At 36.0% G+C, this 27,044-nt stretch overlaps 1 protein-coding gene across 1 annotated transcript in view; it reads left to right on the top strand.

The window, feature by feature from the left end:
- LOC149790790 (uncharacterized) overlaps positions 1-24,522 on the top strand; it is a 39,138-nt gene extending 14,616 nt beyond the window's left edge. Inside the window, exon 2 of the mRNA XM_089973264.1 lies at positions 20,167-24,522. Coding sequence (XP_089829390.1) covers positions 20,167-22,237 — 2,071 coding nt within the window. The 3' untranslated portion in view covers positions 22,238-24,522. The remainder of the gene's footprint in view (positions 1-20,166) is intronic.
- The last annotated feature ends 2,522 nt before the right edge of the window (positions 24,523-27,044 follow it).

Here is a 27,044-nt window from a genome sequence, read left to right as displayed (position 1 = left end):
TTATTTTATTTTATCAGAAATATTTTATTTTATTTTATTTTATTTTATCAGAAATATTTTATTTTATTTATTTTATTTTATTTTATCAGAAATATTTTATTTTATTTTATTTTATTTTATCAGAAATATTTTATTTTATCAGAAATATTTTATTTTTTTCTGAATTTCAGTGAAAAATCAACAAATTTCGTGTTTTTGAGGGGTATTTTACCCATCTTGGGTGATTTTGTCTATTAGATCGTCGGGTAAAGTTGCCTGATTCTCTAATTGATTTTAATTGAATAAAATATCAAAACCAGTAAAAACCAGTAAATCAGTAAAAATTACATAATTTTTGAGCTAATTTTACTGATATTTGAGGTAATTTTACTGATTTTTTGTAATTTTTACTGGTTTTGATATTGTATTCAATTAAAATCAATTAGAGAATCGGGCAACTTTACCCGACGATCTAATAGACAATTCACTGAAATTCAGAAAATAAAATAAAATATTCAGAATAAATAATAATAAATCTGAATACCAACTAACCCATCAGAGTCATAAATTTGATCATTTTACATAAATCTGAGTACCAACTAACTCATCAAATTCAGAATAAATAAATAATAATTCAGAAAAAATAATAATAATTCAGAATAAATAATAATAATTCTCAAAAATAATAATAATTCAGAATAAATAATAATAATTCAGAAAAAATAATAATATTTCTTCAGAATAAATAATAATTCAGAAAAAAATAATAATTCAGAAAAAATAATGATAATTCAGAAAAATAATAATAATTCAGAATAAATAATAATAATTCAGAAAAAGTAATAATAATTCAGAATTAATAATAATAATTCAGAAAAATAATAATAATTCAGAATAAATAATAAATCTAAGTACCAACTAACCCATCAAAATTATGAATTTGATTGGTCTGCATGATTCTGAGTACCAACTAGCCCATCAAAATTATGAATTTCCATGATTCTGAGTAACAACTAGCCCGTCAAAATTATGAATTTGCATGATTCTGAGTACCAACTAGCCCATCAAAATTATGAATTTGCATGATTCTAAGTACCAACTAGCCCATCAATTTCAGACAAAAAAAAAAATATTTCAGAAAAAAATAAAATATTTCAGAAAAAAATGTAATATTTCAGAATAAATAAAATATTTCAGAATAAATATAATCTCAGAAAAAATATAATATTTCAGAATAAATATAATCTCAGAAAAAATATAATATTTCAGAATAAATATAATCTCAGAATAAATATAATATTTCAGAATAAATGTAATCTCAGAAAAAATATTTCAGAAAAAAATAAAATATTTCAGAATAAATATAATCTCAGAATAAAATAAAATATTTCAGAATAAATAAAATATTTCAGAATAAATATATAATAATTCAGACAGGGTTGCTTTGGTCGTTACTTGTTGACATAATTTTTCTTAAGTATCTTATGCGGGTACTGATTGTTTTTTTCGTTTCGTACTCGCTGGATAATCCGGATCTGACCTTTTCTACTGCAACAGAAAGAGGAATAAATTCATTTACTTGATCATCGCTCACCATAGCTAGTGACTGAAACATAGCTGCCTGAATCCGCTTTATGAACTTATATTGAGATGATAGAACATACTTATTTTCATTCTTAAGTTCTTCTAACGTTTCAAAATCAGATATTATTTTTTCAGGATTTAGTTCATCAGATATATTAATTCCGTTTTCTTCTAGTTTTTTGATAGCAGAAATAATGTCTTTGATATTTTCATGGTTCATTATATAATATATAAATCTTTAAAATAAAAAAAATTATCCCAATAGAACCCCTATCGAGTTCGTCGGGACGGCACAACACGTAGTATTTACATATTTACAACCTCATTAATCTCGCAGATTGCCACTGCATTCTAGTAAGTTTAGAGGATACACAGAACATAACACATAGTATTTACATATTTACAGCCTCATTAAACTCGCAGATTGCCACCGCATTCTACTAAGTTTAGAGGATACATAGAACACAACATATATTATGAACTTTGACAACCTTGTTAGGAGATTGTGTCCTGTCCTTTGACAAGGACTGACATGAAATATATACAATGAATGAAATCTTAATTAAGGACAACACAACCCAGAACTCGTAGCTTGCCACCGCATTCTACCAAAGTTCAACGGGCACACGAAACACTACCCCCTGTGAGAGCCCCTAACCCGTCAAACAACGGTCTAGAGGCCCAAGAGGGTAAAGAAAATCTTCATTAAACTCGCAGATTGCCACTGCATTCTACTAAGTTTAGAGGACACACGGAACATATAAGGACAGCACAATCCAGAACTCGTAGCTTGCCACCGCATTCTACCAAGTTCAACGGGCATAAGAGGATACATATAATCCCAGAACTCGTAGCTTGCCACCGCATTCTACCAAGTTCAACGGGCACACGGAACATATAAAGACAATACAACCCCATAACTCCTAGTCTGCCACCGCACACTAGCAAGTTTAGAGGCGGCCCCATAACTCCTAGTCTGCCACCGCACACTAGCAAGTTTAGGGGCAAAACACAGCGTATGAGGCCAGTATATATAGTGGAGAAACCCGGAAAAACCCATAATTGGGGGATTTTTCCTGGGTTTTTCCCCATCATCAATCTTTGCAACGGATCTACTATTACACAATGTAACTGTAGTTATTTTTTCTGTTCGTATGTTAGAAACCATAAAATATCTTTCTACAAGTAATTAATTACGACGTAGATGCTTAAAAATACATCGCAAGTTTGAAATAGATGTATTACAGCAATTTTCCGCTTACGATCGTGAACACGGTCAAGGGGAAGTAACTCAGTTACATGAATATGCTCAACGGAATTATCCCCCTTCAGGTAAGTAGTAATTTCTGACCAAAAAAAATAATTCAATGTGGTGATGATAATTACTGATATTGGAAGGTGATTTTCTGCTTATATTGTTTTGAGAAAGCGGTTTTATATATATTTTCTGCAACGAGTTGTATCGAACGCGGATTAATATCAAAGTATTTCGCAGCAGCACGCATCGACTGAAATATAATTTCTTCGCCAGTTTCTGTATTTGTAGCCTTGATCACCCTTCTAGAAACTGTCTTACATCTTCCAGTATTACCACGTATATTATTCTCACTGCGTGAGATAGCATGAAGGTTGGATAAACTATTATTTTGAGGATCTCCGTCAATATGATCGACGACAAGGCCGTCTTTGATCAACCAATCGTGACATTCGAATACGAAACGATGACAGAGATAGGGTTTCTTCCCAACAGTAAACATTAGATAACCAGTATTAATGATATAACCAACCGGTCTTTTAACCTGCAGTGTCTGATGACACCATTAGGATCTGATTCATAGTTTGTTATTGTGGGATGTGAGACAAATATATTTTACTCTATTTATACAATAATATTATTTGTTTAAATCACTTTTTGTCTGAAATCTTGATATATAATCCTCCATGGATTTTATAGCGTTTTCACTATTATTATTTTTTTTTTGTCATAATATCTTTTAAGTTTTCTGAACCGTTTTCCACCGCACTTTCCACATAATTCTGTTTTTCCTCGCACCCCAACACCACATCGCAGACACGGTATTGGTCCTAGACTTCCTCGTCGTATACTTTGTGAGTGCATCCAACAAAATTCCTTTTTGCAGGATTTGTTGCATCGATTTACTGAACCGATCATCAACCATCTGCATTGAGACATTGTATATATAATATTTTTTATTTAAATATTTTTTTTAATTATATGAACGAGTTTGAGAGATTATCCCAAACTAGGCCTTCTAAATATAAATTTAACCTCGACAGATTATCTTCTGATTTACCAATACAAGATCTGGTTGATCCGAAAAATAAAAGTTTAATCTCGAAAATTCACGAAGCCAAGAAAGAATTTTACACAGATGGTGCATCTCATGTATGGTCAACGTTCAAGATCATATGCAATACTGTCAAGGACGCCACAATGAATGACAAGCGAGCGGCAACTATCATTAACTACATCGCTGAGTACGAGGGCAATCAAAAATATTTCTTCAGAGTAAAATTTATTGTATTAACAGAAACAGGTAGTTGGATTATCCGTGATAAATATGATCCTGTCCTTGGTAATAATAAAATTGCCATATTAAGTAAAAATTCCAGACCGGGTCTATTGACGGGTATTGACAAACCGTATTATGAGCGAGCGTATCCTGTAACAGCGGTTATTTATGGAATCTATGAGATAAATAAAAAACCCAACGTTGATAATCTGGCACCCATGAAATTTTCAAGGTTAAATTGTGTAGCCGAACGAGTAATAGAACACTTTACAAACGCGATGCGCGGAAACGGATTAACTGATTTAAGACGTGAAAAAATAAACTCGTGGGCTGATTCAGTTAAGGATACCGGTGCTACAATAAAAGATGTTGCTGAGTTAGGAAAAATATTAAAATTTCCAATAACCGTAGCGACAATAACGGGAGAAGTACTGTACGAATCGAAATATAAATCGAAAGGAGCTCCAATAAATATTATTGATCATAACGCGCACGCATGGACCAGCGCAGTAACAATATTTCCACGTGATCGAACTGTTAGATTTTACCCCCCAGATATGGGGGGAGGCAAGTAAAAACGATCCTGTATCGGTATGGTTATTTAAAAGTGAATTTGATCAGTTTGTTAGACCAAATGGTGAAATATATCGAACAGAATATCTCCACGACGAGATGAAAAATCGTGCGGAGAAGTTTTTCGCGGAAAATACTGACAAATTACTAACTAATTGCTTTACCGTTCCATCTGTTGCGGCTCATTTCGCTAGAGAAAGAAATTCATGGAAACCAAGACGATTTGATCTAATCGAGGACGTACGCGCAAGTTGCGTCGAATACGGACACGGCGGATTATGGAATACCAAGTATAATTACAATGATGTCGTTTCGGTTGATATGGTTGCATGTTATCCAGGAAGTTTTCTAGGATGTGGAGATTGTTCTGTGTACTTTAAAAGATTCGGTCATCTCACAAACGAGATGACGCGAGTGGCAATTAATGGACCATTACCTGATTTTGATCTGAATGGATTCGCTTGTGTTGAATCATTCAAGCTTAACGAAAATCTTCACCAAATTTGTTATGTTTGGTTTGGCAGACATCTTTGTGAAAAACATTGGGTGCCTATCGTTTTATTACGATATATGCTAGATTGTGCGATACTGACATCGTTGGTGGTTAGTGAGGCGATTATATCATATCATACGCAGACCGAAGTTTGGTTGCCCATGCCAGATTCTATCAATCTCGATGAAGTTATTAAGGAATTTAAGGAAAAATGTCCTGGTGTTTCCGAAGATGATATTATCAAAGAAGCTCCTAAAATTCTCGAGATTAAACTTAAAACCGCAAAAGATCTCGGTAGAAGAATTATAGATAAATTTACTCAAGGTGGTGCATATGATTATAAAAGACATCACGCATGATTAATTTTAGATGATGCCGAGTACGATTTTATAATCGCTGATACAACAGCGAGAAATATATTTGTAAATCGAGAAAGTGTTTATTTATCCGACGGAACAAAATTGGGTACGATCGTTAGTTACATAAATGACGTCTCCCCACAGTATACTCATCTAAGATTTTCCATATTGGCGTATGTTTCTATAAATTTATTATCGATGATTAATAGATTTCCTGAGACCGCAGTCAGAGTCGCAACAGATTCGTTTTATATTTCGAGTAAATATTTAGAATCTGTTATGAAATTCACAAGTAATGATGAACGATGGGGTTCGTGGAGAATAAAAAAAGAATTATTACACAATTATACAGAATCAGCAGATGTTCCAATGAGAGATTTTTATCGTGAGGGTAATAAAATATCAGAAATGTCGAAAGTGCCGCCGGTGAGTGATCCAATAACCAGATATAAGACAGTATATCTCAATGGACCTGGTGGATGCGGCAAAACGACTCGAGCAATTAATATTTTTAGAAATTCAGATATGATCGTGCTGACACCCACACATAGACTTGCACGCGAGATGAAACAACGGCAAGTACAATCGTGCACGTATCATAGTTTCTTTCGGTGGCGCGGGGATACATGGACTCCTGAACGAATGGGAGAAAAATATATACCTAAGATAATTATTTGGGACGAGATATGCACGGTGTCATTGGATACATTAAAAACGTTTCTTGATTGGTTTGCTGACGAAAAATACCGCTATAATAATGTGTGGCGATCATGGTCAACCGCCACCTTTTGTTGGACCATCTCCACATGATTGGTTAAAAAATTTCGTTGATTATTACGAAGAAATAGATGATGATCATAGAGCTCTCGATGCAAATTTAAAGGAGTTTAAAAAATTAATCAGATTACAATCAAACAAAATTCAGTGTGAAATAATACGCGGAGTAATCTCAGAGACCTCAATGATCGATTTTTTAAAACTATGGAGACCCACCGATTTGATAGCAGCAAGCAGAAAAATGATCAGAGACGCTTTACAACAGCAGTTATTTCAACTACATAAAGAAAAATATTCAGAATTGCCTGTTCCGTTGTGTTATAGACCATCAGATACACGAAAACAGAATATTAATGTTGATATTCCAGGACAGACTGAGAAGCAAAATCTCGTATTAAATGATATTATCGCTGTTGATATCAGTGTGGTCGAAGATGCATTACGCGCTGACAAATCTCCATGGGTATTGGGATACGCTATGACGATCCACTCATCTCAGGGATTAACTATTTCTGATACACGAGTTTGGATTGTAGACGATCGTATCGAGTGGTCAAATTTAGTCTATTTAGCGGTATCGAGGGTCAGAAAAATATCTCAATTACGTAGAATTATAATTCCTGAAATCGTTAATAAATTTAACGTCATCGATGATGATATAATAAGAAAACAATTAATCGGATACAAACAATCTGATAAAAAAATAAACGCAACTTTGATCTTGATGTTGAATTTATTATTGAGTTAAAACAGCAGCAGAATAATCATTGTGCAAGTTGCAATTGTATAATGCTGTGGAGGTATTCGAGTAATGATTCAAGACAACTTACCGTAGACAGAAAAGATAATAGTCGCGGTCATACACCTGTCGCGAGTGTAATCGACGTCGGGGTGCTGGCACCAGTGCTAGTTAAGTGATCGCGGTGGTATTTGTGTATCCTCGGGGATTATTTGTAGTTGTTCACGTGTAAATCCACGTTGAGGAGCAGCCGAATCTAGTCTGTAGATTGCAGGTCTACCTGGGGATCTTGTCACGGTGGATATTTTGTGTGTGGTAACACTCCAAATAGGATCAGTCGCTCTCGCTTTACCACCTTCAAGTTCACTCGGTTCATATAAATATCTAACTGTAACATCACCCAATATTTTTTGTTTTTCAATATCTTTTCGTTGTGTTGGTATATTTTATTTTTGTAATTGCATTAATGGGTTTCATGTTGGTTGTTCGTGTAATCTCATTATTTAATGCAGCTATCACGCTTGGTAATCTTGCAACCCATTCGCGAGATCTTTTATCTTGAATAAATTCCTTCGCGTACTGATATCCAAATAACCGCTCAGCAAGTGTTCGATTAAATCGCTCAACAATTGCCTGATCACGATGAATTGCAGTATGTCCTCGTCGTATTTTGGTATTATGTCGTTTCATCAGCGATGATACTGGACCAAGAAATTCCTTACCAGGATCAATAATAATATAATAATGTAATAATTGTGGCAATCGCAGACCACCTTGTTGATAAATTCGTTCAAACGCATCGGCTACATCAGATGATGTTTTCGTTGATAGCGGCTCTGCCTCTTTATACCTACTTGCAACAACGGTCAACGCGTATTTGTATGTTTTTCTGCGTAAAGTATCATGTGGTAAAAACAGAATATCAGCTTGATGAACTTCATTAGGAACATTAACATCGAAATATGCGTACAGAATTCGTTTCGGTGGTGGTAGGTAAATTTTGCCATAATGCTTGTTTGGATAACCACGCTTTAGCAGTAGAATGTTTAACCGCTGCTGCATCAATAAGTTTGCCAATTGCTGCTCTGCCTCTCCAGTATCCTCTTGGTGAATAATAAATTAATTCCATTATATATTACCAGACCCTAATACGAGTTTACCTTTCATCGCAGATCTTACTAACCAATTAGCTAATTTTTCTTTGACATTCATATTTTTTATAGAATCTAGCGCATGAATTAATTTTACATCTGCAATATGCCTATCTTGTAGATTTTTACTTTTATAAGCTACATCATGAGTGTGACAAGCTCGATCAATAGCGTTTATTGGTTCCTCGCCTGGTTTTGGTTGATCTTGATTATCAAGTCTGATATCAAGTCTGGTACCAGGACCGCATTAATTATATCCTGGTATATGTTTTTCTCCTGGATACTTAGCCCATGGAGTACCTGGAAACTTTGACATCAAATTAGCAATATCACCACCGCGCTTATTAGGTAAAAATGAAAAAAATATTCTACCGCATACAGAACATTTTCCACCATACGCTATTTTTTTATTTTTTTGTCGTAACCGTAGCTAAATTAGTAGTTGGAGTTTTAACTTTACAGCGTAAACAATATAAATTCATGTTATAAAATATATGGATATAATTGATTTCTCAGCGACAAGAAAACGAGAACCTGTTAAGCATCATCCTGCGCTACCCAATTCCATCAGAATGATTATCATAGGACCATCTGGATCGGGTAAGACGCAATTATTACTTAATTTGATAATGAGATGGTTAAAATGGGATAAATTGTATTTGGTAGCACCATCCGTTGATGATCAGAGGTGTTATGAAGTATTAAAAGATTTTAACGAAAATGCAAGATTACTGGACGAAGGTAATGATGTTATAGAGTTTATAACCGATATTGATGAAGCACCGTCTGTTGATGTTTTCGACGGATTTATCAATAATTTAGTTGTATACGACGATGTGATGATAGATAAACAATCAAATCCAGCCAGAATATTTTCTCGCGGTAGACATAAAAATACAGATGTGATATATGTTACTCAACGATATACACAAATTCCGAAAGTGATTAGAGACAACTGCAATATTTTAGTTGTGTTTAATGGCGTAGATACACACACACTTAGAAATATTCATCAAACCTGGTGCAGCGGTGACATGGATTATAATAAATTCAGAAATTTCTTCTCACGAGCGCAAGCTACTCCGCATGGATTTATAACAATAAATTTACATGATCCAAGAACAAGATATCGTGTAGGTCTTGATATTGTTGTTGTTGTTGTTGTTGTTGTTTAGGGTTTAACGCCATTTTTCAGCACTCGATAGTCTATACATGGCGGCCAGTATTAATGGTGGAGGAAGTGTAGGTCTTGATAAAATCTTTTAACGTTTCTGATTTTTAAAATTAATAGCAGCAGAGAGGGCGCCTACCAATGTTGGTCGTCCGTGGAAATTAAACAAAAAGTAAATAAACACGTAGAGTACTTTATTTTTCAGCTACCTTTTCGAACTAAGGTTTTATTGATGGGGTTGGTTTCAACAGAATTAAAACATCTCAAGGAAACATTTATTTGTAAAAATCTGGACCTTTCTACGAGATGATTTTATTTTTGTTTATTTTTTTGTCGGAATTCTTGGGTCTGTTCGCCCTCTCTGCTGCTAATTTTGATCCATGTAGTAAGCGTTGCTGTTACAAAAAAGAGACTAATAGGTATACCCGTCCAGTTTTCTGAAAAGAAATTTTTCACCAAATTCAAAGTGATAGCTACAAACTATGAAGACACAAGAGCACTGTTATTTTGAGCCTGTAAATAAATTTTATTTTGAGACAAGTATAATTTGTAGATAACAGCAAACGAGGAAATTCCTTTATGAATCTGCGATTGTGGGTCATGTTCTGCACGGATTTGTGGGTAAAACTGATATAGTGTTAACCTTTTGCTAGTTCACCTCCCTTATCAATATAGTAATGTACCTTGCAGATGATGTTGAAGTTCTGTAAACAGCATGGACCCAATGTGCAATACGTAATGGATTGTATACCAACGTAGACCCAATGTGCAATACGTAATGGATTTTATACTAACATAAACCCAATGTGCAATACGTAATGGATTTTATACCAAAATAAACCCAGTGTGCAATACGTAATGGATTTTATACCAAAATAAACACAATGTGCAATACGTAATGGATTTTATACCAACATAAACACAATGTGCAATACGTAATGGATTGTATACCAACGTAGACCCAATGTGCAATACGTAATGGATTTTATACCAATGTAGACCCAATGTGCAATATGTAATGAATTGTATACCAACGTAGACCCAATGTGTAATACGTACTGGATTGTATACCAGCGTAGACCCAATGTGTAATACGTACTGGATTGTATACCAACGTAGACCCAATGTGCAATACGTAATGGATTGTATACCAGCGTAGACCCAATGTGCAATACGTACTGGATTGTATACCAGCGTAGACCCAATGTGTAATACGTACTGGATTGTATACCAACGTAGACCCAATGTGCAATACGTAATGGATTTTATACCAATGTAGACCCAATGTGCAATATGTAATGGATTGTATACTAACGTAGACCCAATGTGCAATACGTAATGGATTTTATACCAATGTAGACCCAATGTGCAATACGTAATGGATTGTATACCAACGTAGACCCAATGTATAATACGTACTGGATTGTATACCAACGTAGACCCAATGTGCAATACGTAATGGATTGTATACCAACGTAGACCCAATGTGCAATACGTAATGGATTTTATACCAATGTAGACCCAATGTGCAATACGTAATGGATTTTATACCAACGTAGACCCAATGTGCAATATGTAATAGATTGTATACCAACGTAGACCCAATGTGCAATACGTAATGGATTTTATACCAACGTAGACCCAATGTGCAATACGTAATGGATTTTATACCAGCGTAGACCCAATGTGCAATACGTAATGGATTGTATACCAACGTAGACCCAATGTGCAATACGTAATGGATTGTATACCAGCGTAGACCCAATGTGCAATACATAATGGATTGTATACCTGCTTTACTGTGTTTAAGTTTAGTTTATGTAAATTTCACTGTCGTGTTTACCGTTTCCAGGTTTCCAGTCACATGAGGTATGATATAGATGTAACATCAAGAAACAACTTCTTTGGAAGATGAAAGGTAACTGTGTACTAATTTCAATTGCAATGACATTTATTATTAATAATAATATGGATTTATTAAAATCCATTACGTATTGCACATTGGGTCTACGTTGGTATACAATTATTAATTACAATTATTATTATATTATTATTATTATAATTATTATTATTATTATTATTATTATTATTATTATTATTATTATTATTATTATAAAGATTGCAATAACCTATAAGGTAGAATTTGTTTGACCAGACCCTTGGAGGGCTTGAGAAAAATCAGACCTAACAAAAAAACAAACGATAAGCATTTCTGCAAGAAAGTTGCTGATTTCAAAAGTTGTAGTAGCAGTGATGTTTCGTGAAGTCATATCTTTCATTAATTTTGAAGATTTTTTTTACATTAATGAAACTGATCTTAAATATCAATTTACAAATCCTTGGTTCTAAAATGATTTTATTTTATGAAGCATTGAATAGTATTTTATTCCTGTATTTTATGAGCTGACTTCTATGGGGGGGGGGGTAGCGGAGGGATCTCAGGTGGCAGTGACACTTCGTAATACGAATAAGATCCAGCTTCTGGCTGTGGATAGCTCCACACAACCGGAGAGGATATATATATATATATATATATATATATATATATATATATATATATATATATATATATATATATATGAGTGAATGCTCTTAATATAAGCAACAGAAAAGAGTGAAAAGCAACAAGGTTTGTAAAATTCAACAAATAGTTTATTTCCCTCGAATACACAGTGAAAACGAAAAAGAAAAATCGAAAAAAATTAACGGAATTGTGACTTAAATCCCAAAATAATTCTAGAATTACAACTCCTAATAATTTAAAGGTCTGAATAAACTTTAGTAGAATCCAAATTAAGTCTATCGCTGAAGATGTTGATATTCATGTGGCGGCCGGTATTTTGTGTTGTTGTACATACAGGGCCGGCGCTACCATATAGGCAAACTAGACAGCCGCCTAGGGCGCTGATTTCAGGGGGCCCATTTTTAATTTTTTTATTGTTTATACATTTTGAAATTGATATTTTCCTGAGGGGGGGTGGCAGAATCTAACCTTGCCTAGTGCGCCAGATATTCTGGCCGGGTCTGGCGCCGGCCTTGTGTACATACAGTCTTTTGTTGAAACACATTAATATAATTCCAGGTTTGCATTCACTACAAATCTCAGTAAATGTCTCTTTCTCTTAAGGCACTTTTCTATTTCCAGAGAATAATCACTTGAATTAAATCATTTGAAGAAATAAATTCCAGCCCAAATGAACTTCAGGTCACAACAATAATACAAATTCATTCTGCTAGATTTTAAAGCACGAATGATTAATTTCCAGTAACAAGATTATATCGTCTTCCACTAGACCTCAGATCACAGTTAACAATTTCTAAATAGCAAATACAAAACAAACAACAACAAAAACCATTATCTAATGTAAATAAGTTTTTAGAATGTTCATAATGTTTACAACATAAAATCTTAGTTACAATTTGAAATCCCTTACTAAAATTATAAATATAATCTGGACAATGTCAGGTACGCCCGGTAAATTGCAGGGGAATTCAATATCCTAGACCCAGATCCAAATAAACATTTTTACTTCTATTTACGATTCTGATAATATACACAAACAAGAATATTATAGCTATTTATTAGTTGTTTACAGAAAAAAAATTATTTACAAAAATCAATAAATCAGGTCCAGTAAACTAAACTGCTTTTGGACAAGGTTAAATCGAACACACACACACACACACACACACACACACACACACACACACACATATATATATATATATATATATAGAGAGAGAGAGAGAGAGAGAGAGAGAGAGAGAGAGAGAGAGACTCTGGCATCTTAAGAATAAGAAGATTTGGCTATGTAGATTTACATTCATTTTAATATTACTTGCTTGTATTCCTTCACGTGAATGATTATATTTGTGATACGTATTCCTGAATGAATATAAACATTATTTGTGTTTTATAAAACAAGTGTATTGTATGAGTTCTTTATAACTTGTCAATACTGTTCTTGCATTGATGAAATATTTGTCAAAATCCGTTATATTGACCTTTCCGGTGGCCTAGTGGTTAGAGCATCTGCCACGGATGTGGGATGTCTCGGGTTCAAACCCCTGCAGAGTCATACCAAAGACTTTTAAAAATGGTGCTTACAGCTGCCTCGCTATGCGATCAGCATTAAGAGGTTAGTGTTAGGACTGGTCAGCCTGATAATATGACTGGGTTGGAATGTTAAATGATGCCCCAGTGCTAGATATTACCATAAACTAAACTGCCACACTGCAGACATCGTAGCGATATGATTGAAAAACTGTTCAGGCTACTTTAAAAATCCAACTCACACACAAACACAATCACACGCACACTCAATCATGCTAAACATCGCTGAGATAGCCTTGGTTCTTTAATAAAAAGCGGTTTAAGTAGACTCGCTACATGATTTCGAAATCATTATGCCTCTAAAAAGTTATAAACAGTAAGCACAGGCCAGCCTGAAAATTTGGCAAATGCAGATGCCGATGTTGATAAATTGTTCGATCCTCGAGTGGAACTTGTTAGACTAGACAATGGTCGATTAGATACAGAATTTGATTCTTGTGAGGTTTTCATTAGGTAGTGGGTACAATAAAAGGTAAATATCATTTCTGCGGAAACAGTTCCTATGCAAGAAGCAAAAACACAAAATTTGACTTTAAATCAAAGTACCTAGACTGGTAGATTGTCGGACTCGTGATATAATAGTCTCGGTTCGATGCATGCTCTGACCTGATATGGTAGGCAGCCTCGAATCGTCGTTAGAATAGCACCTAGCTCCCAATTTCTCCACAAGATAGAGCGAATAACGTTTTGAAAGTGCCGTAAACGAAATAAACCGATTTAGATTGTCACATAAATAAAGTGACTGTAATGCTTTCATTTCTTTTCAAAAGTGATTAAAATATTTATTTAAATAACGATATATATATATGTGTGTGTGTGTGTGTGTGTGTGTGTGTGTGTGTGTGTGTGTGTGTTAAGTAAAGTATATCGTGTTTAAAAGACATCTCTTATTTTTGCTATTGTGAAACTTATCATCATCAGGGGCCCCGAGTGGCCGAGTGGTCTAAAGCGCTCTCCATTATGGATCACTGCCATCTCACCTCTGTCTGCGTGGGTTCGAGTCCAGGATTCGGCCAATGTGGGTATGTGAGAAAGCTTGCCAGTAGCTTCTCATGGGTCGGTGGTTCTTCCCGGGGTTTTCCCGGGTTCTTCCTCCACCATTAATACTGGCCGCCATGCATAGCCTATCATGTGCTGAAAAATGGCATTAAACCCTACATAAAAATAAAAAAAAATAATTAAAAAAAAAGACAAACCAATACTGTATTATTGTCTGTGTTGCCACCAAAAGAAAAGGAAAGTATAGAATAGCTGTAATTCTTCTATCTAGAGAATCCTTAGTTCGAGCTACAAGTTAACATTTGTAAGTAATCCATTTGTGTTACGTGCGAGGAGTTGCACGGGAATAAAACAGTGACTAACCATTCTGTCAATATAAAGGAACATTTCAGATTCCCAGAGGTCAGTTCGCTTGTCAGTGCGTGTCACTTGTTCCGAACACGTTGGTAACACATGCGAGTTTTTGTGTAAGTTTCCAAGAAGTGTGTGCTGCTCGGATGGTGGCTACACAGAGGTTCTTCAAATAAAGAACTTTGCCAAAAGAATATCGAAGGACAAAGGAGTGCATACAGTTGTGGACTGGTTGCAGCATCATAGGTCCCCATTATGGATCAAGTTAAGAATACAAATGAAGGATGATTAAAATAGTTTGATGCTGAAGTAAAAGAGCATACCTTATGATTACAAAGAGATCGGGAAGATAATGAACACTTTGCTGGGCAATACTAAAGTCAAAATCCCGATGGAGAAAAATGCTGTATTGAAAGAGGAGTTAATGGTCCAACATGACGAAAGTCAAGAATGTGATAACATCATTTCATATGTACGAATCCGACATGCCACAATGAAGATTTAGCCATCAAGTAGAAAGGTTATACCAGAGTATACTAGTCCAGTAACCATCAGGTAGAAAGGTTATACCAGAGTATACGAGTCCAGTAACCATCAAGTAGAAAGGTTATACCAGAGTATACTAGTCCAGTAACCATCAAGTAGAAAGGTTATACCAGAGTATACGAGTCCAGTAACCATCAAGTAGAAAGGTTATACCAGAGTATACGAGTCCAGTAACCATCAAGTAGAAAGGTTATACCAGAGTATACTAGTCCAGTGCCATCAAGTAGAAAGGTTATACCAGAGTATACGAGTCCAGTAACCATCAAATAGAAAGGTTATACCAGAGTATACGAGTCCAGTAACCATCAAGTAGAAAGGTTATACCAGAGTATATGAGTCCAGTAACCATCAAGTAGAAAGGTTATACCAGAGTATACTAGTCCAGTACCATCAAGTAGAAAGGTTATACCAGAGTATACGAGTTCAGTAACCATCAAGTAGAAAGGTTATACCAGAGTATATGAGTCTAGTAACCATCAAGTAGAAAGGTTATACCAGAGTATACTAGTCCAGTGCCATCAAGTAGAAAGGTTATACCAGAGTATACGAGTTCAGTAACCATCAAGTAGAAAGGTTATACCAGAGTATGAGTCCAGTAACCATCAAGTAGAAAGGTTATACCAGAGGATACTAGTCCAGTAACCATCAAGTAGAAAGGTTATACCAGAGTATACGAGTCCAGTAACCATCAAGTAGAAAGGTTATACCAGAGTATACTAGTCCAGTAACCATCAGGGTAGTCTACATTAAACTAATTATTTCGAGTTTGCATTTCCGCAATAGTTTACAGCTAAGAGGTTGCTGTGTCCTTCAACGGGTTTCATCTTTTGTTGAGATGCATCATGTCCTAACTCAGTCGCCTTTACTGTTTTCTTTTTAGTGAGGAGCTAAAAACAATCGTGTAAGATTGTACTTCTTTTTAACATTGTCAATTTTAGCAATACTGTTCTGTTTGACCAAGAATAGACGATGATCATCGAGACAAAGTTTGTCGGCAACGAGTCTTACTTTACAATATTTCTCCATTACAGCGGACTCATAATGGACAAATTTATCTTCAGTTATATTGTGAGTGTAGTCAAGGCACCAAAAGGACTGTTTCAAAGTTTGAAATAGCGGAACTAATGTAATCACATCGCGAACCTCTTTCCTGTATGCATTCTTCTCTATTGTGATTTTTGGAATAAACTCTGTGGATAAAAAAGTGTTTATTTGTAACTGAACCCCCCCCCCTCCACAATATTTCACCTTTTTCTATCTTAGCTTTTCTTTCTACTTTAACGTGATTTTCTCTTTGCATGCCGATTGATTGCATATATACGTTAAGCATGTGTCTCTAAACATTTTCTGAATTAAAACCAAGGGTCAGGTCCCCGTTGAGTACCGAGAGACCAATTCTGATTGGATAAGTGACAGTGTTCTTTTATGTCATGATAGTGTAAATATGGCTATAGGGTTTAGTCATTTCCATGTTATGATCCAGAAGGTTGGTTCAAAGGAATAGGATAAGACCCAGGAACTAATTAGCTAATTAATCTTCTAATGCAAACTGTTACTTTATCTGAGACTAACGAAACTTACATATATTGTCTTTAAACATATTTTAAATGTATGTATAGCATATAACAGAAAATCCTTGAAACAGTTACCGATATCTCCAACACTGGATATGGATGAAGCAAAACAGCATTTTATTGATTTTGATCATCTCTCCATTTCAAATTTATTGATGAAATAACTGCAAGATAATGAACCTAAAATATTACAGAGTCTACGATCACGACGTTAAATGTATTGAAATCCGTAAATATCGATACCTTACCTTAAACGTGTATTTAATTGGAAATATTATCATCCTTTAGGAAAGTATAATATCCAACATTTATAAAGTTGAAGGGATGCTCATGGAAACTACAAGGTATAGCCATTATAAAGTTGAAGGGATGCTCATGGAAACTACAAGGTATAGCCATTATAAATAGATTGTAATAATCTAAGGTATGTACTATTCGTATTTACGTCGTCTTTTATAGTTTTGTAGGATTTTAGTCACCATTTGTTGATTATGTGGAGTAGGTATTGTAAAGGCATTTCTCAAACCAAGATATTAAACAATTTTTAGTAACAGACGTCATAATGTATATATAGTATGCACGATACTTCAAGACGGCAGGGATTAGTTTCGTAAAATGGACCCTCCATAATTTCTTAACACAGGGACATCTCTGGATATTTTTAGTTGTACGTGTTTCATAATTTGAGATAGAAAGATTTCCTTGTATTAGGTGTTTGTGTCGTGTTTTGTCTGCATGGCGTGAAGTGCTGATGGTCGGCTTGGAAAAGCTTGCTGATAAATCAAAGAAATGTGAACGAAGAAAGTCGATGCAGGTGTGAAATAAGAGTTTCGTGATACGTAGTATTTAAGTGATTAGAGGTAATTATTGCTTTTAGTATTTGCGCATTTAAGAACCCTTCAGTTGACAACGAATGTTGTCTTGAGGTCCTCGGAAATAGGGAAACAATTGGACTTATAGCTTGCAAGCAATAAATAACTTTTAAATCCTTTATTCATTTTTTAAATTATTTTTTGAGATTGTTTTGGTATTCATTAGCCTAGATTGTTCTCGTCTTGATGAACTGACTTACAGAGTTAATTTCTTAAGAGAGTATCTCCCGTATCTGATCTATGTGACATGCCTAAAGGAGTTACCGTTCTTTTACTCTGTATCTCATTCTAAATAACTTCTGTCAGAGGAAATACGTGATCCTAACATATACTATACTGTCCTTTTGGCATCGGTCAGTGAAATAAGAACAGGCAATATTAGGTTTAATCAACCATGTCATCTCAAAGTAAGGAAGCGTTTGTTTTGCCGACGTCATTAGGACGTTGCTAATAAGAAATTAAATCTTCTATCTAACCAGGTTACGTGTCAACCTCTCCCCAAAGACAGAGGCACATTTGATCAAGATTTGCAAGAATGTTTCATTGGCTGCAGCTGGAGACCATGTGATATATTGATACGCTAGAGACCATGTGATATACTGATACGCTAGAGACCATGGGATATATTGATACGCTAGAGGCCATGAGACATATTGATACGCTAAAGATCATGGGATATAATGATGTGGGAGAGACCATGGCATATATTGTACGCTAAAGACCATGGGATATATTGATATGCTATAGACTATGGGATATATTGATATGCTATAGACTATGGGAGATATTGATATGCTAGAGACCATGGGCTATATTGATATGCTAGAGACCATTGGATATATTGATACGCTATAGACCATGGGATATATTGATATGCTATAGACTATGGGACATATTGATACGCTAAAGAGCATGGGATATATTGATATGGGAGAGACCATGGGATATATTTATACGCGAGAGACCATGGGATATATTGATACGCTAGAAAAAGTAAGAAAGGCAAAAGACTGCTCTGGTGGCCTAAGTGGTTGGAGCGTCCGCCTCGGATGCAGGAGGTCTCGGGTTCGAATCCCGGTTGAGTTACACCAAAAACTTCTAAAAATAGTACTAGCGGATGCCTCGCTTGGCGCTCAGCATTAAGAGGTTAGTGTTAAGACTGGTCGGCCTGGTGTCAGGATATTGTGACTGAGTGAGACATTATGCTAAATGTCTGTGGCATTATGCCCCAGTGCTAGGCATCATTATAAACTGCCACACTGCAGACATCGTAGCGATATGACTGAAATATTGTCAAAGTGACGATAAAAATCCAAACCTCTCACACGCACGCACGCACGCACGCACAAACGTTTAGTTATGATCGTTTATTTACATGTCAGACACGTGTCACATGTGCCAAATGGAATGATGTGAACGATATTCGGGCCAATTCCAACTTTTTGAGATATTTGTTATTACAATTTTTGTCAATTATTTTTTTTTAATTTATTAGCGTATGTAAATGTGTCAGCTTTATCTATCCCTTCCTAAGACCACACTTCATCCTGAGATTTTCAGGAAAGCATCTGTTTTCTTTTGTATTTCACATAATTTCCCATTTCCAATAAATATGTTCTTGTTTGTTAGGTATGTTTGTTTTATTTTTACTGACCTTATCTTTAAACATGTTCACCAAGTACTGGTACCCCACTCAAAGTTTCCATGCCCATTATATCAATGGTGTAGGCAGTAATTCGAGGCTTCAGTGTCAACACTTAATACTTTATCAACACTCTAATATCAGCATATTGTCTTTCACAGGGTATCATCTATATCGGAATCATCCCATTTTAAGAACAGTTTTTAGACTATATTTCATAAGCAATTAATACATGCTTAGCATGTTCATCTACCCTTTAACTTGTCGGGGCGGGGCGGGGCGGGGCGGGGTGGGGTGGGGGCGGTTTCTGTTGAACTGAGATAGCTTATTTTCTTTCATCTCAACATATTTTTTCAGATATTATAATGGATATAATATGGTAATATTTTACTATAAATTAGAGCAAGATATTTTTTCCGCATATTGACAGACATGTATGTTGGTTTTTTTTTTTTAAAGTGTCATGCCTCTGCCACAGAACATCAAATTGTCCGTCCATAATATAATTGCGGTATACCTTTGTACTTATCGTGGCATGTTCGGAAATACCGCGGTGCACCGCTATACAATTTTTTTCGAGGTACCAAATATAAACGCTATCCGTAACCTGAATCAATGTAAAATGTTTAGACGGTACACAACCTATACAATAATAATCACCAGAGCGAACATGGTGAATGTTGATAAAGAAGAAGCAAGGTAAAACAGTCTAATACATTCTATCCTAATGGCTAGCAGTATAAACCCCGTTTCATCGGACTCACAAGGGTTACGTTGTCCGATTTGTCTTGATGCGTATACAGCACTAAAAACTTTACCATGCCTCCATACCTACTGCCAACATTGTCTACACAAATATATTGTGAAGAATGTACCTGAGCGGAATAAAGGTGGCACATTCAGTTGTCCGGCGTGTCGGAAAGAAACATTTTCCCCACTTCCTGGTATTTCTGTGGATAAGTGGGCAGAACATTATCCATACAATACTGTGCTGTCGTCTGTGTTACCACAGGAGAAAAGAAAAGTAGATAAGAACTGTGATTCGTGTCTGTATGAAGGAAACTCGGTAAGAACTACGGTATGTAATGAAGCTCTTTGTCCGACATGTGAAAATGTGCATAAGAACAACACGGCATTGAGTGACCATACAGTCGAAAATATACAGGGCCTTTTCACAGATCCTGAGCTAGCTGTTAACCTGTCAGTAAGCGTTACTTGCTCCGAGCATGTTGGTAAAGAATACGAATTTTACTGCAAATCCCACAGTAAAATGTGCTGCTCAGAATGTGTCTACAAGAGTCACAGGGACTGCTTTGAAGTTCTTCAACTAAAGGACCATTCTGAAAGACTACTAAAAGGAAAAGAAGCAAACACAATTGTTGACCGATTGAAACAACTTAAGTCTCACTTCGATCAGTTCAAAAAGGAAAATGAACTGGCATATAAAAAGATTGAAACTGAAGTGGAGAACATACCTGATGAAATCGAAGAGATCAGGAACAAAATAAACAATTTGTTGGATAATCTTAAAGCCAAAATCATACTGGAGAAAGACTCTATCTTGAAAGATGATTCATTGGTCCGAAATGAAGAAAATCAGCAATGTGAATCGATTAGTTCCGCAATTACAGACTCACTTCATCTTTTGGAAACAGTTTTGGCACATGGCAATTCTCTTCATATCTTGACCATTTTGCACAGAACTGAAGAACAGCTTATCCATTATGAGTCGGCTGTGAAAGAAAAATATTTTGAAGTCAGACATGTTGATGTGAAACTTTGTGCTGATGACCATCTTCTTTCTTTGATCAAAGGTGAAACCGCTACCACTGACAGTCTGGAAAACAAGCACAGACTTACAGCTTCCTGTTTGTCGCTCTCTATAATGAAAACAGCAAAGACTTCGCTTGTAGGACATGATGTATACCCAACCAAGAAGAAATATGTTGAAGGACACGTTGAAAGTTACAGTTGTCTGAGCTCTAAACCACTGAGGAACTGCCAAACTGAAATAACTGGCCAGTTTAATGTGGACTACCACGGTATCAAGGGTCTTTACTATCATGGCATAACCTGTCTTTCAGACGGTAACTTTATGCTTGTGGAAACGTATAATTCTGTATGTAGACTGTATGACTCATCCTATCAGCATCTTGCTGACTATAAACTGACTTCAGGTCCCTATGACGTGTGTGTAGTGGAGGGATCTCAGGTAGCAGTGACACTTCCGGAGGAGAATAAGATTCAACTTCTGATGGTGGATAGATCCATACAACCGGGAAGAATAATCAACACGAGTCTGAGTTGTGATGGAATAGCCGCCCTCTCCAGAGATCGATTGGTTGTAAGCGGCAGTAGAAAAGGTATTCTATATTGGTGTATTGCATCCATTGATGGATCGGAAGAATCCTCTGTTAGGATTTGTTCTACGTCATATTATAGTTGTTTGGCAGTGAATAATAGCATGACGCGTATTTGCGTCGCATGTTACAAACCTGCTGCAGTGTACGCGTACAATATAGACGGCACGCTAATATTCAGATATGAGCATCAGGCAATAAAGAGGGTAAGTGGAATAGCACTGGACAGGGAGAACAACTCGTATGTTGTATGTTCCAACTCTAACAGGATTCATCAGGTTTCTCCAAATGGGACTACTCTACAAGTGTTCTCCGCAGGAATACCCCAAAATCCCGGTGCGATCTGCTTCACGCCCAGTGGTGATGAATTTTTCCTTGTGAGCAATAACAAATTAGTTCATAAACTGAAACTGATATAGTATATATCACATATTTACAAATCAGTTCGCCTCACTCCCGGAGACAGGCTCGTAGTTGGTTCGGCAAACTAAAGCATGCAAGACATCTGTTGGCGAGCAAGACCAGCATTTTAGATTCTAAGTTAGCTTCAATCTGGCAGTTTGCCAGATTGCCCTACTTTTGAAAGATTGCGCTTGATGCATGTCACCGATATTTTGGCGAGTAGGTGTTATTTGAAGGGCGTGTTAAAAACCACTCGCCTCTAACGATTATTCGCCAGAAGAGCGATATTATGAAAACGTGGTTCCCACAAGCGGTGTTCATGATTGTTGTTTACGTAATAATCACAGGAGACCAATGAGTACTGCTTGGCAAACAATAAAACGGAAAAGAATATTTTCACGCATGTCGTGGATTCCAAGGTGACTATACATAGGTAATAGTTGCTAAGGTATTGGACAAAATAAGCGTTCACAAGTCCTGCAATTGCGACTATGGATAAAATAATTAGTAACAGTCCATTTTTCATTCTTTCTCTCTCTTGCCTAAAACTATGACTATTTCCAAACCCCCTTTTACCTATCCATTTACATGTATATACATGCACGTGACTGCCTTAGCTATTTTGAATATATATGGATTTTAACTCATTTTAATCTACATATATATCTATATTTATTATTTACATACATATTTTGATAACTTCTATTATCACTCTATATTTTAAGGTGCTAACAGAGAGAAAGCAAAGATAAAGAAAACTAAAATTTATATTAATATAACTCAATTTCCTTAAAATATTCTACTTCTGTCTTATTGTTTTATACATGTTTGGATATTATGTTTGGGGCAAGTTCAGATTTACAAGGGAAAATTCAATTTTCCAATCAGCTTGTCTAGGCGAATTTTAAAACGCTATATATTTGGCGATACATTTATTGATCTTTTCGCAGAGAAAAGATAATTATACATGTTTGCAAAGTAACCTAATTTTTTCCGCCTTGAGATGTCTCAGCTAGGTCTATAGTCACCTTTTGAAGCGTGTAGTGACTAACGTGTGTTGCTTCTACCTTTACAGCCGATCGACAATTGTATTCGAAGGGTCTTTTGCTAGTTGGATCAGCATGTTTCCAGCCTCATTTTCATTTTGATAATAGGATATGCAGGTTTAGCAACGAAGGCGGTACGAATGAACTTCATGATTCCCCAGTGATAGACATCACTATAAACTGCCACACTGCAGACATTGTAGCGATATGACTGAATTTATATTAAAAAAAAGCTACGTTAAAAAAACAAATCACACACACACACACACACACACACACACACGTTGTGTCCCTTTGCACGGGCGGGAATGGCTGACACTTGACTTGCATGGTATTTGTATACAATAGCATGTGCAAATGTGACCTGCTTTATAGCAGTTGGGTGAAAGCATCAAAGGGAGGTAATTGGTAAGGCTTGTGACAAGATATTGGTTATTTCCAGCATTTGAGAAAGTGCTGTCAGGTCTGAAATTAAAAGTGAGAAACACAAGAAAAATTGTAAAATCATCTGCTGTCATGTTGCATTCATTTTTTTTAATTGTGAGGCTTCAGGTACTTCTCCCTCGAATGAAAGCTTAACAGTACTGACAGCAAATATATTATTAGTGACTTCACAGTACTGACACCAAATCTATTATTAGTGACTTCACAGTACTGACACCAAATCTATTATTAGTGACTTCACAGTACCGACACCAAATCTATTATTAGTGACTTCACAGTGCTGACACCAAATCTATTATTAGCGACTTCACAGTACTGACACCAACTCTATTATTAGCGACTTCACAGTACTGACACCAAATCAATTATTAATGACTTCACAGTACTGACACCAAATCTATTATTAGCGACTTCACTGCTTTTAGTTATTATTGATAATTATGCAACAAGGAATGATGTTGCAAAAGCAGAAATATTAGGGACTTTAAAATCCTTGACTGAACACCATTAATATTGTCCATTGGAGAAAATCAGACAAGCTATTCAAAGTATTGTTTACAGGTAGTTCCACAGGCTGGTCAAAAAGTTCATATTTTATGCTCCTTGAAAAACTGGTCAAATCCATGAGCCTTTGAAAATAATTCTTCAAGGTTGTTTTAACCCAGTTGAATGTCCTACCATGTCATTTTTTATATACATGTCCATCTATCCATACATTTTGTACACCACATATGAAATTAACCTGTAAGACTAGTCTGAGCTTGTCTTCCATATCCATGAGCCATATATTGACATAAATAGTGTATGTTGGAGATGACACTCATTATTATTAGCAGCAATGTATTCCTACACCATATGCAAACCGTTTAAGTTGCCTAGTTGTTATAGCATCCGCTTCGGATACGGGAGATCGTGGGTTCGAATCCCGGCTGAGTCATACCAAAGACTTTTTAAAATGGTATTAACATCTACCTCGCTAGGTGCTCAGCATTAAGATGTTAGTGCTAGGACTGGTCGGCCTGGTGTCATGATAATGTGAGTGGGTGGGACATCATGCTACATGTCTGCGGCATGATGCCCCAGTGCTAGACATCACTATAAACTGTCACACTGCAGACATCGTAGCAATATGACTGAAAAAGTGTTAAAACTACGTTTAAAATTCCAATCACACACACGCACACTAAGCATGCAATGAACAAAAGTCACCCAAATACCCAAATCCGTGTAAACCTTCAGATTTTTTTTAATGCTTATCAATTAGATTTGGCACCAGGTTCGGTACACTTACCTAACACATAATTGCATCTATAAAAGTTTACTCGCATGTCATGACGCACCGTAATGTTTTCAGGTGCTAACGGATAATTATTATGATCCGTGTGAAGCTTTGTCTGATACTTCAAATCCAACTTGAAAATGTTACTCGCATCATCAGAATCTAACCTTTAGTTGAAATGATCTGGATTCATCCACGCGAATTCACTTACCGGCATTTTATTTTCTGCGACATCGCCCGACCTTAAAGATTGTATATGAACAAGTAAAAATGTACTTTGACTCCTCATTGGAATTATAATGATTCCCATTTCGATAAAATTAAATGAGTAGCTTCATCGTGATCTTGCTGATCTTTTTCACGGAATCCCATGGTAGCCCAGAAAAGAATAATACCATGTGGGGTTGACTTTGTAATCACGCTCGTACGTGTCCCTGAAATTTTCGAATATATAAACGAGTAATGATACATCCGTGGTCAAATATAAGTCATGATATTCACAATGATTTTTAACCCGAAATGATTACAAACCTGATGGGCATGCACGTAATCAGAGTCGGTGATTGTTTCACCAGCTGTCATCGTTTTGTTAAAAGACTCCTTATCAGACAGTGACGATTTTTCGAACTTATCGCAGTCAGTCATGTACTCGTAATACTGCCAGATACTAAACTGAGATCATTCTGAAACCGTTCTCGAGTGTGATTAATTGCTTTTGTGTTCTTAACTAATTTGTTTAGACTTGCGTTCATAAACTGTAAACTGTCGACAAGCCTCAATCGACCCAGTGTGAATGACATATATTTTTTCCATTTTGTTGGTAATACATTTGATGTTTTGATGATACTTTCCAAAACATTTGATGAGTATACGTGAATTATAACAGTGCAGTTTGTGTAATATCACGGGAATAAAATAGATCGTTTCAGATGTAATAAATTACTGTAATCATGTGTGCCTCGTCTGAACTTTCCAGTAGAGTAATCATGATCACTCACACGTCTCTGTTTCTGATCATCCAACGGTAATCCGCAAACATGACAATCAACCGCATTGGCAAAATCCAACCTATCCTCATCAATCATCACTGTGGGATGATTAATCGTGTCAGGTTCGTTAACTTCGCTCAATTGCGCATCGATAAATTTGGAAAAGAAATCATGACCGCGATACGACACCAACGGTTTAGAATAGTCCAGGTTTTTGTGGACGTCATTGTAAGCAAAACCATAAGTTGTTGTTGTTGTTGTTGTTGTAGGGTTTAACGCCATTTTTCAGCACACGATTGGCTATACATGGCGGCCAGTATTAATGGTGGAGGAAGAACCCAGGAAAACCCCGGAAAGAACCACCGACCCACGAGAAGCTACTGGCAAGCTTTCTCACATATCCACATTAGTCGAATCCGAGACTCGAACCCACGAGGACAGAGGTGAGATGGCACTGATCCGTAACGAAGAGCGCTTTAGACCACTCGGCCACTCGGGTCCCCTCAAAACCATAAGTAACATGTTCTTGATACATTCTGGTGGACAGTTCATCAGGATCGTTTTCTACTCCTGATATTGGTATCAACAGCGATTCAAACTCAGCGATCAGCGTAAATAACCGCTGTAATACGAATGTTTTTCGAAGTGTTGAAACAACAAAAAATGCCCCTTTTTTTCCCGCTGACATCTCCGGCCGAATACCTTGCGAGCAATCTTTTATATGATTGTTAAGTTTTTGTAAACTATTGTATCCGTGTAAGCACCGTCTATAAAATGTTTTGTTTTATTTTCCCACTGCCATTATTGTATTGTCCACTCATGAACCCAAAAAGTTTCGATCCAACATTAATATCATGTCCAATATACAACAAGGCCAACTCGGCACGTTACCAGACGGTGTATATTTTTATATCAGCAGGGGGTAAACGGTGCCGGAGTGCTTACACTCTGCACCCTCCTCTAGATCTAAGACATGGAAATATTATAGAGCTGCTCAAACACGGGTATCTTGTCCAACTCTACTGGAAAATATATCTCGGTAAAATTTAACGTGTCTTGGTACTGC

The sequence above is a fragment of the Sinohyriopsis cumingii genome, chromosome 10 (assembly GCF_028554795.1).
Source record: "Sinohyriopsis cumingii isolate HCF-2022 chromosome 10, ASM2855479v2, whole genome shotgun sequence".
In the NCBI taxonomy this organism is placed as follows: Eukaryota; Metazoa; Mollusca; class Bivalvia; order Unionida; family Unionidae; genus Sinohyriopsis; species Sinohyriopsis cumingii.
Note: the sequence above shows the minus strand (reverse complement) of the source record. Positions and strands in the feature narration are given on the sequence as shown.